The following is a 13465-nucleotide window of genomic DNA, read 5'->3' as shown; positions in this document are numbered from 1 at the left end:
CCCTGATGGCAAAGGACGAGTAATGTAGCATTGCTGTGTTGTTGTGTCGTCTTTATATTTAAATCTGCTGTTTTTATATTGCCGGGACAAGTAAAACAATAAACGAATTTGAGATCAATGGTGCCGTGGCGTCCTCAGAACAGATCTGAGACGTGTCAGCAAGAGGCGACCTTTGGATAAAGTTTGGAAATGCCTGAGAACATCTTCTTAGACTGAGTTTGTGATTTGCTGGCTTCCGTGGCACTGTCTCTGTGACACGTGGTCTGTCACCCGCGTTGGGTAAGGGTGGCGGCTCGTGGCCACATTCACAGCCCTCGCTTGCAGAGGTCCAGAAGGATCCATGGTGCGTTCTCCCCGCCCTGGTCCAGGAGCAGAAGAAATCACCAGGCCAGGCTCTGTGAGCTGGAAGTTCACAGGAGTAGGAGGAAACCTCCGAAATGGCGGGAATTTGTTGGGAGCTGCGTCAGGAGGGTGCAGGGTAGCGCTGCGAACGCTGCTCCACCTCCCTCCTTGGAAGCAGTGATGGAAAGGGAGGGGACCGGTGCTCTGCTCCCCTTCACCCACAGTTTACCCACCTTGTGTTTTTCCTTGCAGATTAACTTCCGGTGCAAGCCCTCGTTCCGGGAATCTGGGTCCCGCAATGTTCGGGAGGTGAGAGTGTGGGTGTGGGAGGCTCATGGGTCATAGCTCGTGCCCTGCTGCAGCGAATGCTGATCCTTCCTGCCTGTTCCATTTAATGTTCATGTTTTAGCTGCTCTCTTGCTTATTTATTTTTACCTTGCTCGCATTCTTCTTCCCAGTTGACACTTTTCTCAGTACTGCCCTGGGTCCCTTATGCTGGCTCTCTGTTTCCAGCTGGAAGCTTCTTTACTTAATCCTGTGCTTGACTAAATAAAGCCAAGTTCCCATCAGTCCCCTTGCAGCTCCCACAGGTCCTGCTCTGTCACTGCCTGACTCCCACACGTCTCACCTCACTCTCTGGGGTGCTCACAGCTCCCATTGCCAGTATGGGCACCTGGGTCGGGGGTCACTGCCATATGCGTGGTCTGTGAGGCACCGTCGCTTCCACTGAGACAAAAACAGACAGATTAGAGCTCTGTGCAGGTGATGAAAAGTGAGTCCTGTCTAGGATGAGAACCTGTGGAAGCTGTTACCCCCATCCAGAGCCAGCCCAGGGATCTCAGTAAGACAGAGCCAGCCCAGGGATCTCAGTAAGACAGAGCCAGCCCAGGGATCTCGGTAAGACAGAGCCAGCCCAGGGATCTCAGTAAGACAGAGCCAGCCCGGGGATCTCAGTAAGACAGAGCCAGCCCAGGGCTCTCGGTAAGACAGAGCCAGCCCAGGGCTCTCGGTAAGACAGAGCCAGCCCAGGGATCTCAGTAACACAGAGCCAGCCCAGGGCTCTCGGTAAGACAGAGCCAGCCCAGGGCTCTCGGTAAGACAGAGCAGCCCAGGGCTCTCGGTAACACAGAGCCAGCCCGGGGATCTCAGTAACACAGAGCCAGCCCAGGGCTCTCGGTAAGACAAGAGCCAGCCCGGGGATCTCGTAAACACAGAGCCAGCCGGGGATCTCAGTAACACAGAAGCCAGCCCGGGGATCTCGGTAACACAGAGCCAGCCCGGGGATCTCGGTAAGACGAGAGCCAGCCCGGGGATCTCAGTAGACAGAGCCAGCCCGGGGATCTCGGTAAGACAGAGCCAGCCCGGGGATCTCGGTAAGACAGAGCCAGCCCGGGGATCTCGGTAAGACAGAGCCAGCCCGGGGATCTCGGTAAGACAGAGCCAGCTCGGGGCTCTCGGTAAGACAGAGCCAGCCCGGGGATCTCGGTAAGACAGAGCCAGCCCGGGGATCTCGGTAACACAGAGCCAGCCCGGGGCTCTCGGTAAGACAGAGCCAGCCCGGGGATCTCGGTAAGACAGAGCCAGCCCGGGTATCTCGGTAACACAGAGCCAGCCCGGGGATCTCGGTAAGACAGAGCCAGCCCGGGGCTCTCGGTAAGACAGAGCCAGCCCGGGGATCTCAGTAACACAGAGCCAGCCCGGGGATCTCGGTAAGACAGAGCCAGCCCGGGGATCTCGGTAAGACAGAGCCAGCCCGGGGCTCTCAGTGATATTCTTCCAGCCCAGAGATGGGGAGCACAAACCGTGGTTTGACACACTGATAATGTTTTCTGGCTGAGGAATATGGATCAGCACTTACAGCCTCCATCAGAGCCAGCCCAGGGATCACAGTGAGATTACTGCACTTGGGGAACAAGGACCACAAACCACAGCTTCCTCCAGAGCCAGCCCAAGAATATCCATGATATTCTCCCAACCACAAAACCAGAACCACAAACCACAGCATGGGCCCAAGGCAATGCAATAGGAGTGAAATTGGGCAGACTGAATGGGTCTAATCATTTTTATCAATTGTCTCAGTCTGTTTCTGTGCATCCTCTGTAGCCTGACCAGGGATTAGGCAATATTTCTCTGGCTGAGGAATGTGGATCACGGACTACAGCCTTCTCCTCTAGGGTCTGTCCAGGGATCATCCAGCCCAGGAACGTGGTCTACAAAACTCAGCGACATAGTGATGTTTCTCTGGCCCAAGAACGTGAACTATGGGCTACAGCCTCCTTCAGAGCCTGTGCAATATTCTTCTAGCCAAGGAAGGTGGCCCACAAAGTGCCGTTCCCTCCAGAGCCACCATACATGTTCCCTTTGGTGACATGAGGTCTTCCTTCATCAAGAGGCCATGAGTGATGTGTGCAGCCCTGGTCAGCCTGAGGTGCCGGAGCTGGGATATGGCACAGATTCATGAGGTTTCAGCCACCTTTCCAGAACTCTGTGCTTAAGTTATGCTGAAAATGATTTTGGCAAGTTAAGAATGTTTGAGTTATTCTTGAGATGTTCCTCATAGAGTTGGAGCTTTTACCCATTAGGAATATCTCAAACTTTCTGAGAAAATAAATAAACTAACAATGTGTCTTTGTCTCTCTAGCCAACATTTGTCCGGCATCACTGGGTTCACCGAAGGCGGCAGGATGGGAAGTGCCGGCAGTGCGGAAAGGTAAGAGAAGGTGGAGCCTCCTGCGAACGTACTGAGGGATTCTCCAGCTTACCTTGTGCACCCTCAGTCACTGCCATGCGCAGGCCCCACACCTTCCCAGCTCCTTTCTCTCACCAGCACCACCAGCCCCATGGGGAATTCATTCGGTTCATCCCGGGGGTCAGACTTGCACTCAGAGCCCCCGTTTTATGCCGCTCTCCTAGGATGAAGGGAGCTGGGCATCTCCCCTCACGCGGTTTCATCAGCGCGCCAGCTGCTGCTGCTGCTGCTGCCTGTGGAGACGCTGCCAGCCAGGAACCCTTCCTTTTCCTGCAGACAGGAGGATATTATTCTCTTAGGCTCTGTGGAAGGGCCCCTAACCTGAAGACATTTCTTGCCTTCCTTTTGCAGGGTTTCCAGCAGAAGTTTGCTTTCCATAGCAAGGAGATTGTGGCTATAAGTTGTTCCTGGTGTAAGCAAGCGGTGAGCGAGCCTTTTGCTGCTTCTCATGTTCTACCCCAGGGTTAGGCAACCCCGCTCCTCAAATGCCACAGGCTAGTCGGGTTTCTGGGGTATCCACAACGAGGATGCAGGAGTTGTGTATTGGACATCTTGAAAACCCAACCAGGACCGGAGTTCCCTATCCCCTCATCCAGCCTCTTCCTCCACAGCTAGGCTTGAGCCCCTCTTCATGTGAGAGGAGGAGGCTCCCCCAGAGCCTGCGCTCCTGCACAGGGAGAGGCGCAGCCAGCAGAAATGGAACCGATAAGACAAGTGTGCACCAGTTCTGGAGACTGCATCTTCAGAAAGATAGAGCAGAGGCTACAAAAATGATGCAGAATCTTGCCCATAAACCTTATGGACCTCCCTGGAGGAGAGGAGGGAGTGCAGAGATGTGATAGCTGAAAGCTATAAATAATGCATGAGGTCATGGTATGAAACTGGACAGGACAGAGCAGAGTCAGCAGCATTTCTTCACAGAAGGGGTGGCAGATGGATGCAACAGCTTTCTGGACTGGGAGTCCCAGTAGAGGTAGGAGGACAAACAAATGTAAGAGAGTGAAAAAAAAAAACATCACTGGACAAGTATGGAGGATGCTCAGGCATGGGGACGTGAGCTGCGAGAGCAGGCAGAGCCTGTGATATTGGCAGAGGTAGAGAAAATGAGCTGAAGTGGGAGGGCTGGCAGTGTGTGTGTATCAGGATATTCCCAGCAACCACACAGCCTCCCCATTCCCATCACCCAGAACCAGTGCTCCTGCAGCATTGGCTTCTGCTGCTAACAGCTGGAAATGGATAGTGGAAAGCTCATAAATACAGCCCCACACACTGAGTTTCTCTTCCATCCCGCAGGATTTTATCTGTCAGCACTTCTTTTGAGTAGCCTGCAGTATCTCTGTGGTGATTTCTTTGAATGATGTTTCGGTTATTTTAATTGAGGTCTCACTCTCTTTCACTCTGTGTCTTTCCCTCTCCCACTCTCTCTCGCCCTTCTCTCCTCTCCCGTTCAGTACCACAATAAGGTCTCATGTTTCATGCTGCATCAGATCGAAGATCCCTGCTCACTCGGGGCTCATGCTGCTGTGATTGTACCACCCACCTGGATCATCCGAGCTCGCCGCCCCCAGGTAGGGATCTTATAGGTTTTCAGGTTGTAATCAGCTCTGGTAAACTGTGACCCTCAAAAGAAGAAGTGCATCAGCTGCTATTGATTGAGAAAGGAATAAGATGCAATGTGTCAGCACCAGTATGGAGGTGCTGCAGTGTCAGCAGAGACAGGGACTGAGAGAGGTTTCAGAGCACTGGATCAGTACCCGTTATGTGGAATAAGATGCAATGTGTCAGCAGAGGCGGGGACTGCCAGAGCTCTGCCTGAGAGAGGTTTCAGAGCACTGGATCAGTACCCGTTATGTGGAATAAGATGCAATGTGTCAGCAGAGACAGGGACTGCCAGAGCTCTGCCTGAGAGAGGTTTCAGAGCACTGGATCAGTACCCGTTATGTGGAATAAGATGCAATGTGTCAGCAGAGGCGGGGACTGCCAGAGCTCTGCCTGAGAGAGGTTTCAGAGCACTGGATCAGTACTCGTGGAATTTGTGTGACGGTATTTGAGGTCGTGCACCCTTTCTTCTCTCAGCCTCTCTCTGTTTCTCGCTCTCTGTCTTTCTGTCTCTTTCTTGCTACCTCTCTGTCTCAGGATCTCTCTATCTCCGTGTCCCTCTGTCCTTCCCAGTGCAGACGTCTGTATATGTTTGTCTTTTTCTTTCCTCCACTAGAGTTCATTGAAGTCCAGTAAGAAGAAGAAAAGAACCTCATTCAAAAGGAAATCTAGTAAAAAGGGAGCAGAGGTAGGCGAGGAGGAATGGATCTGCTAAGAATGGAAGCTTTATCCTATGAGCCTGAAATGCTAGAAAGCCTCTTATCCTCCAGGCTTGGCATTTTCTATCACTCTTATCCTTTGGACAGAATAATCTTTATTCAGTTTGCGTGCAAACAACAAGCATCAGACCCCGAAATGTCTTCTTAGTATCACACACTCCTTAACACATTTCCATGTCTATAATAAGACAATCCTACAACATATTCAGTAATTCTACTTATGTGCAGAAAATGATGAATTTAGCAACACCTCCCAGAAGGACCCCCTCCAGCTGCCCACAATCTGCCAGTGACCGCAAGGCCCGAGCTGTTCTGATCGCTTTGCCTCATGCAGCTGGGGCCTCGGAGAGACTCTCATCAGTCACAACATCTGTCTCTCACTTATTGCAGGAGGGACGCTGGAGGCCCTTTATCGTGAAATCCTCGCCGTCTGCACACATGAAACCGCTGCTTGTGTTTGTCAATCCCAAAAGTGGCGGGAACCAGGTGAGAGCCATTGCTGGTGTCTCTTCTTGTTGGCTCTCCCTCGGCCCTGACCTGCCTCATGCTGTCCTCTCTCTGTGCAGGGAGCGAAGCTCATGCAGTCCTTCCTGTGGTACCTGAATCCACGGCAAGTCTTTGACCTCAGCCAGGCTGGTCCCAAGGAGGCGTGAGTATTGCCTCTGCTGTCATTTCTCCTTAGCCCTAAAACCTCTCTAATCGCAGCTACCCCCAGCCCTGGAAATGCAGCAAACACCCAGAAATGTGACTTAGCAAAATATCCAAGCTGTGAGCGGCCTCTCATTCAGTCCTGATATTTGCTTTGTTGCTGAGCAGAGGTTTTGCAGATCTTGGCTTGCACAGCCGCTCCCGTGACCATCCTCAGAGCTTCCCATGGGGGTGTTGTACTAATTAACGAGGTGGGGGGGGGTTGAGTTGTTTATTAAATTGTTTGACCTTTGCACTTGCTGTTTCTGTGGGTGGGGGAGTGGGAAAATAGCAGACGGACATTTGGAGCTGTTTTACCTCTCCCACTAAGCACTTTCATCCCCTCAGCTCAAAGCGCACACACGAAGGAAGTTTTACCCGGCTAAATGCCTTGAAGAGAGACTTGGAGAAGCGGATTTTAAGAGCATGGTTATAACAGAAGTCTCAGTTTTGATCCTGCAGAGTTTAAGCACCTAAGAGGTCAGATAGATTAGGACAATGCGAGATGGGACTAAGAATGGTTCAGGAAGTGGCTGTGCTGCTCCCGGCTTGGTGTTTCTGCTAAACCTTTTTGCCCTGCTTCTCTTTCCTCTGCAGGTTGGAGATGTATCGAAAGGTTCCTACTTTACGCATTTTGGCATGCGGGGGAGATGGAACAGTAAGTAAAATGGGGTTCATCACCCCGTGTCAACCTTCCCTCTGTCTCCCCCTCCCCGGCCTGTATACCTTGCTTCCCTAAAACTCTTGCCCTGCATTATGTGGGTGAGGCGCCTGCAGAACAGAGCTGTAGCATAAGATGCGTGCGGCCCCTGAAATATTCCTCCGGCCCCCCAGTTTCTGCATGGGGCGGGTGCCCCCAGTAGAAGTGGACGTTAAGTTGCCTGAATGTGCATGAGGACAATAATGCAATATTGCAGGTCCTGCAGGCCTTCCCTTTGAAATCTGCTTCAGATTAGAAATGCCTGCAGAGATATGTGGCTACTTTTTCCATTGAAAATACCATGCATAGATGTGAAAATCTTGCCTCCGTGCCTTGCTTCCTGCCCCTGAGAACACCTGTGGACAATGGAGGTACATCATCGCACACAATCATAGGACGAGCCCTTTTCTGAGACGGGAAACGCCGATAGCATGGACGGCCGAGTTTCATGGCTTAACACGATGCTCAGTGGATTGCTGAGTGCAAAGCAACCTTGGTGACTTTTCCCAGATATTCAGCGGCACTTAGCCGGATATGTTTGTCGCCGAATATACCCGGATAAGCTCAGCACAGCCAGATAAATTGTAGCAGCCCCCCGAACACCTCCCAGATCTGTCTCTTCTTATCTGGCTACATTTTAGCTGGTTAATACTGGGTAATGGTGGAAAATTGGAATCTAAGTGTTTGAAAATGTCTCCAGACCTGTCCTCTCTTTATGTCACCTGTCCCTTAGTGTACATAATCGTACTAATCATCACTTTCAAGGCAAAGAGAATGAGAGCTTTCTTGCTCCCTCACTTGCTAGAGCTGAGACTACCCACAAACTCGCACTTGTTTACTCTTAAGAGTTCTTGCTGCTAGCAGGGCCTTTCTGGTCAAGGATGTAATATTTTTCCTTGGTTTATAATGGGCGATGCAAAGCTTCAGACTCTGGAGCATCAGTAGAGGATCAGCATGCATTGTTCTCCTAAGTCCCCACTTTGCTGGCCCATAGCACTTGCCCTAGCAATGTTGGCTGAGAATGGTGCGCTCAGGGCCAGGGAGAGGACCAGGATGGCTACTGCTGCTCACATGATGGTTCGTGGTTAAAAAGCGTGGGGATATTATTGAAAGCCGTTTGTCCAGCTGAGGGCCAGACTTAAAATCCCACTGGTCTGACCGCTGGGACAGGGCAGGACAGTTATCCAGCTAAGTTAGCCAGATAAACCACAGTTTTCAGGATTATCCATCTGATATAGCCAGATATCTCTACATCAGCCCTAAATTTAACTGGATAACGTTATCTGGCTAATGTGCGGATAGCTAAGGTTATATAGTGAGGTGTCCGAGCTACTGAGTGTCCGATATAAGTTTATCCAGCTAACCTACCCAGATGCCCCATGGCTGAGTATTGGCCTCAGTGTTTCCCTTTAAATCAAGGAGATAAAAAATGGAAAAAAACCCTGAAGAGCGGGCGCTCACGTTTTCACCCATAAGTTCAATTTACTTGCTTATTCACTATAAACAAACACCTCAAAAACAAAACACTTGCCATCTTAAAACTCAGGCTCTGGCACACCCGCTCCGTTGTTAAACAGAACTCAGGCCTCCCGATATCGCCTGCTTCTGGAGTTCACTACTGCTTTTTACACAAAAAAAGGAACTGATAACTGTGTCCACCAGAACATGAAAAGCAAGAGCCGAGCTGGTGGGAAGAGCACAAGGAATCCATGCAAGAGCAGAGCCGGTGGGAAGAGCACAAGGAATCCATGCAAGAGCCGAGCCTGTGGGAAGAGCAGAAGGAATCCATGCAAGAGCCGTGCTGGTGGGAAGAGCACAAGGAATCCATGCAAGAGCCGAGCCTGTGGGAAGAGCAGAAGGAATCCATGCAAGAGCCGTGCTGGTGGGAAGAGCACAAGGAATCCATGCAAGAGCCGGTGGGAAGAGCACAAGAAATCCATGCAAGAGCCGAGCTTGTGGGAAGAGCACAAGGAATCCATGCAAGAGCTGGTGGAAAGAGCACAAGAAATCCATGCAAGAGCCGAGCCTGTGGGAAGAGCACAAGGAATCCATGCAAGAGCCGTGCTGGTGGGAAGAGCGCAAGGAATCCATGCAAGAGCCGAGCCGGTGGGAAGAGCACAAGGAATCCATGCAAGAGCCGAGCCTGTGGGAAGAGCACAAGGAATCCATGCAAGAGCCGAGCCTGTGGGAAGAGCACAAAGAATCCATGCAAGAGCCGAGCCGGTGGGAAGAGCACAAGGAATCCATGCAAGAGCCGAGCCGGTGGGAAGAGCACAAGGAATCCATGCAAGAGCCGAGCCGGTGGGAAGAGCGCAAGGAATCCATGCAAGAGCCGAGCCGGTGGGAAGAGCGCAAGGAATCCATGCAAGAGCCGAGCCGGTGGGAAGAGCGCAAGGAATCCATGCAAGAGCCGAGCCGGTGGGAAGAGCACAAGGAATCCATGCAAGAGCCGAGCCTGTGGGAAGAGCACAAGGAATCCATGCAAGAGCCGAGCCGGTGGGAAGAGCGCAAGGAATCCATGCAAGAGCCGAGCCTGTGGGAAGAGCACAAGGAATCCATGCAAGAGCCGAGCCTGTGGGAAGAACGCAAGGAATCCATGCATATTCTATGTTTGTGGAAGAGATGGACCTCAGTGCTCCCCATTCCTGCTAAGGGGACCGTCCTCTTCAATAATCAAGACAAAGCTAAGCACTAGGGATTATCATATGTAAATCAAAGATCCATTGTTTCCAGCTGTATTAAGTGATGATCTACAAATGAATATCTCAAACTTGCAAACATGTAGAAATTCCATGCACTGATCCTCCATCAGAGCTTGGTTTGATGAGATTTTCTGCTAAGGAACATGAAAGTTCTTGCATTTCTTGAGGTCCTTTAGATTTTAGCAGAATCTCCCCACCCTGGACTGTCATTCTGATCTCTATGGTGGTCTCTTTCTTTGCATCCCTGTGCAGGTGGGCTGGATCCTTTCCATCCTGGATCAGTTACAACTAAACCCTCAGCCTCCTGTGGCTATCCTTCCTCTGGGTACTGGAAATGACCTCGCCAGGACACTGAACTGGGGTGGGGTAAGTGCCCAGTGCAAAGGTCTGCATGAGCATCTTGAGTGCCGTCCTTCTGTATTTCTGTCAGCTCAGGAGACCTCCAAGACATCACTGGGTGGGAGAAATAATTCTTGCAGCTCTAATCTATTCTGTGAAATAATAAAAAAATTCATCTTTAGATGTTAGAATTGCAGAGCAGTTCCTGCATCACCCATAAGATGTCATTGTTCCTCCACAGGAATCTGAGCAAATACCAGCCAGGCTATACTTTCAGGCCGATACAGTAAGGAATGCGGGAGAGAGCCCAGGCACCTCTCCTGGGCGTGTGATTCTGCAGGACAATAGTGCTTCCCTAGCGCCTCCTTAGTTAGTGGTATTGCTGGCTATCAGCGGATCTGACAACCAGTGCTCTATTTTACCAGCATCGGTTTTCGAGCCTGCTGACAGCCACGGTTTGGGAAAACGGACGATGGTAAAATTGAGCATCCGTTTTGCTAACCGGTGATCGGCGGGAAGATTTTTTTTTTACTTTTTTTTTTAAGTTTTGGTTCCTCCGACTTAATATCGCTACGATATTTTCTGCTTTTCTGTACACTTTACTGCTCAGAAATTAACGCCTACCCTTGGGCTTGGCGCATATTTTATTTTCAGTATCCCAGGGACTAACTAATAGCGCTCATCACATGCATTTGCATGTGATGAGCGCTATTAGATTTCGGAGAGGTTGGCCGCGTGTTTTTGACGCGCTAAACCCCTTACTGTATAAGGGGTAATAGACGTGCATCGAAAACGCGTAGCCAATTGCAGGTTAAACAGTGCGCACGGCTGAGCGCGCCTCACTGTATCGGCCTGTTAGTGGGGGTAATTTTGTAACATCACACAGAAGTCTACTTGGAAACTTATCCTGAGAAATGTACCTGCACACAGTGACACCTGATGAGTGCTGCATTGCACCTTTGCTGACAGAAGTTACATGCATAATTTTAAAATCAAAACTATATCTGTAAGTCCCATGTCCAGTCCTCTGGAGCTCCTTCCCCTTTTGGCCATATGCTCTGTAGGCAGTCCTCAGACTGTGCTGACCCGTCTGGCTTCAGGGCCCAGCTGATAATGGAGGAATCACAGTCGCCCTGAACCTCCCTCCCGACTCCTCAGTCAGCAGGGCAGGTGCATCAGTAAGCCTCTCCCTCTGATTGCCACCACCACAGGGATACACCGACGAGCCTTTGTCTAAGATCTTGTCACATGTGGAGGACGGAAACATCGTGCAGCTGGACCGCTGGAACCTTCAGGTGGAGAGTAACCCGGAGGCCAACCCCGAAGACCGGGATGAGACAGCAACGGACAAGGTCGGTGCTCCTACCTTCCCGCAGCCCTCTGCCGGTACTGGATGCCAGGGGGTAGGCACAATAGATGATGTGCGGTGTTGTTAGTGCTCTGTGCTAGGACCCTTGCTCACTTCCATTAAAGTAGCAGGTGACTGTTCCCCACGCACAGCCACCCCTAAAATGTCAGCTGAAGCTTGGGAGAAACCAGCGCATAATGCAAGAGGAGCAGGAAACTGCAGCAGAGGGAAGGGAAGTTACACTGGCAGGAGAGAGAGGACTAGAGAAGAGGGGAGAGCATTAGAGGGGGAGGAGAGAATAGCGGGGAGTAATAATGAAGGGCGGAAAGCACTGGCAAACGAGGGAGAACCAGAGTGGAGGAGAGGAAAGGGATTGCAGATAGGGGAGGGGAGGGGGCAAAGGATGGTGAGGGAGGGCTCTGCTAATACATTGCCTTGCTTCTTTTTCCTTAGCTGCCCCTGGATGTGTTCAATAACTATTTCAGCTTAGGGTTTGATGCACGAGTGACACTGGAGTTTCATGAGTCCCGAGGTACTGTGAATCCTTATAACCTTAAGATGGGGGGTGACTGCTGACCTCACAGGCACTGCCTCCCCTAAAGACTCTCCCTGCACACCCCAAACCTATCCCCATATGCGCCCCTCACTGACCTCCACGCAGCCTCCAACTGTCCCCATGTACTCCCCTCACTGACCTCTATGCAGCCTCCAACTGTCCCCATGTACTCCCCTCACTGACCTCCACGCAGCCTCCAACTGTCCCCATGTACTCCCCTCACTGACCTCTATGCAGCCTCCAACTGTCCCCATGTACTCCCCTCACTGACCTCCACGCAGCCTCCAACTGTCCCCATGTACTCCCCTCACTGACCTCCACGCAGCCTCCAACTGTCCCCATGTACTCCCCTCACTGACCTCCACGCAGCCTCCAACTGTCCCCATGTACTCCCCTCACTGACCTCCACGCAGCCTCCAACTGTCCCCATGTACTCCCCTCACTGACCTCCACGCAGCCTCCAACTGTCCCCATATGCTCCCCTCACTGACCTCTATGCAGCCTCCAACTGTCCCCATGTACTCCCCTCACTGACCTCCACGCAGCCTCCAACTGTCCCCATGTACTCCCCTCACTGACCTCCACGCAGCCTCCAACTGTCCCCATATGCTCCCCTCACTGACCTCCACGCAGCCTCCAACTGTCCCCATGTACTCCCCTCACTGACCTCCACGCAGCCTCCAACTGCCCCCATATGCTCCCCTCACTGACCTCCACGCAGCCTCCAACTGCCCCCATATGCTCCCCTCACTGACCTCCACGCAGCCTCCAACTGTCCCCATGTACTCCCCTCACTGACCTCCACGCAGCCTCCAACTGTCCCCATATGCTCCCCTCACTGACCTCCACGCAGCCTCCAACTGCCCCCATATGCTCCCCTCACTGACCTCCACGCAGCCTCCAACTGCCCCCATATGCTCCCCTCACTGACCTCCACGCAGCCTCCAACTGCCCCCATATGCTCCCCTCACTGACCTCCACGCAGCCTCCAACTGTCCCCATATACTGCCCTCACTGACCTCCACGCAGCCTCCTACTGTCCCCATATACTGCCCTCACTGACCTCCACGCAGCCTCCTACTGTCCCCATATACTGCCCTCACTGACCTCCACGCAGCCTCCAACTGTCCCCATGTACTCCCCTCACTGACCTCCACGCAGCCTCCAACTGTCCCCATATACTCCCCTCACTGACCTCCACGCAGCCTCCAACTGTCCCCATGTACTCCCCTCACTGACCTCCACGCAGCCTCCAACTGTCCCCATGTGCTCCCCTCACTGACCTCCACGCAGCCTCCAACTGTCCCCATGTACTCCCCTCACTGACCTCCACGCAGCCTCCAAATGCCCCCATGTGCTTCCCTCACTGACCTCCATGTAGCCTCCGACCTGTCCCCAGATACTGCCCTCACTGACCTCCACGCAGCCTCCGACCTGTCCCCAGATACTGCCCTCACTGACCTCCACGCAGCCTCCAACTGTCCCCATGTGCTCCCCTCACTGACCTCCATGTAGCCTCCGACCTGTCCCCAGATACTGCCCTCACTGACCTCCATGTAGCCTCCGACCTGTCCCCAGATACTGCCCTCACTGACCTCCACGCAGCCTCCAACTGTCCCCATGTTCTCCCCTCACTGACCTCCACGCAGCCTCCTACTGACCCCATGTGCTCCCCTCACTGACCTCCACGCAGCCTCCAACTGTCCCCATGTGCTCCCCTCACT

The 13465-nt window shown here is 52.4% G+C and overlaps 1 protein-coding gene across 1 annotated transcript in view; it reads left to right on the top strand.

Annotated features, from left to right (window-relative positions):
- The window catches only part of DGKZ (diacylglycerol kinase zeta), a 187695-nt gene that overhangs the window by 121863 nt on the left and 52367 nt on the right, over nucleotides 1-13465 (top strand). Inside the window, 11 exon segments of the mRNA XM_029583064.1 lie at nucleotides 595-651; nucleotides 2984-3052; nucleotides 3443-3514; nucleotides 4543-4659; nucleotides 5307-5378; nucleotides 5800-5895; nucleotides 5976-6058; nucleotides 6694-6754; nucleotides 9751-9864; nucleotides 11049-11189; nucleotides 11639-11717. Of these exon segments, the coding sequence (XP_029438924.1) occupies nucleotides 595-651; nucleotides 2984-3052; nucleotides 3443-3514; nucleotides 4543-4659; nucleotides 5307-5378; nucleotides 5800-5895; nucleotides 5976-6058; nucleotides 6694-6754; nucleotides 9751-9864; nucleotides 11049-11189; nucleotides 11639-11717 (961 nt within the window).

Source organism: Rhinatrema bivittatum, chromosome 17 (genome assembly GCF_901001135.1).
Source record: "Rhinatrema bivittatum chromosome 17, aRhiBiv1.1, whole genome shotgun sequence".
NCBI lineage: Eukaryota > Metazoa > Chordata > Amphibia > Gymnophiona > Rhinatrematidae > Rhinatrema > Rhinatrema bivittatum.
The sequence above is the reverse complement of the archived record's forward strand: the minus strand, read 5'-3'. Positions and strand labels throughout refer to the sequence as shown.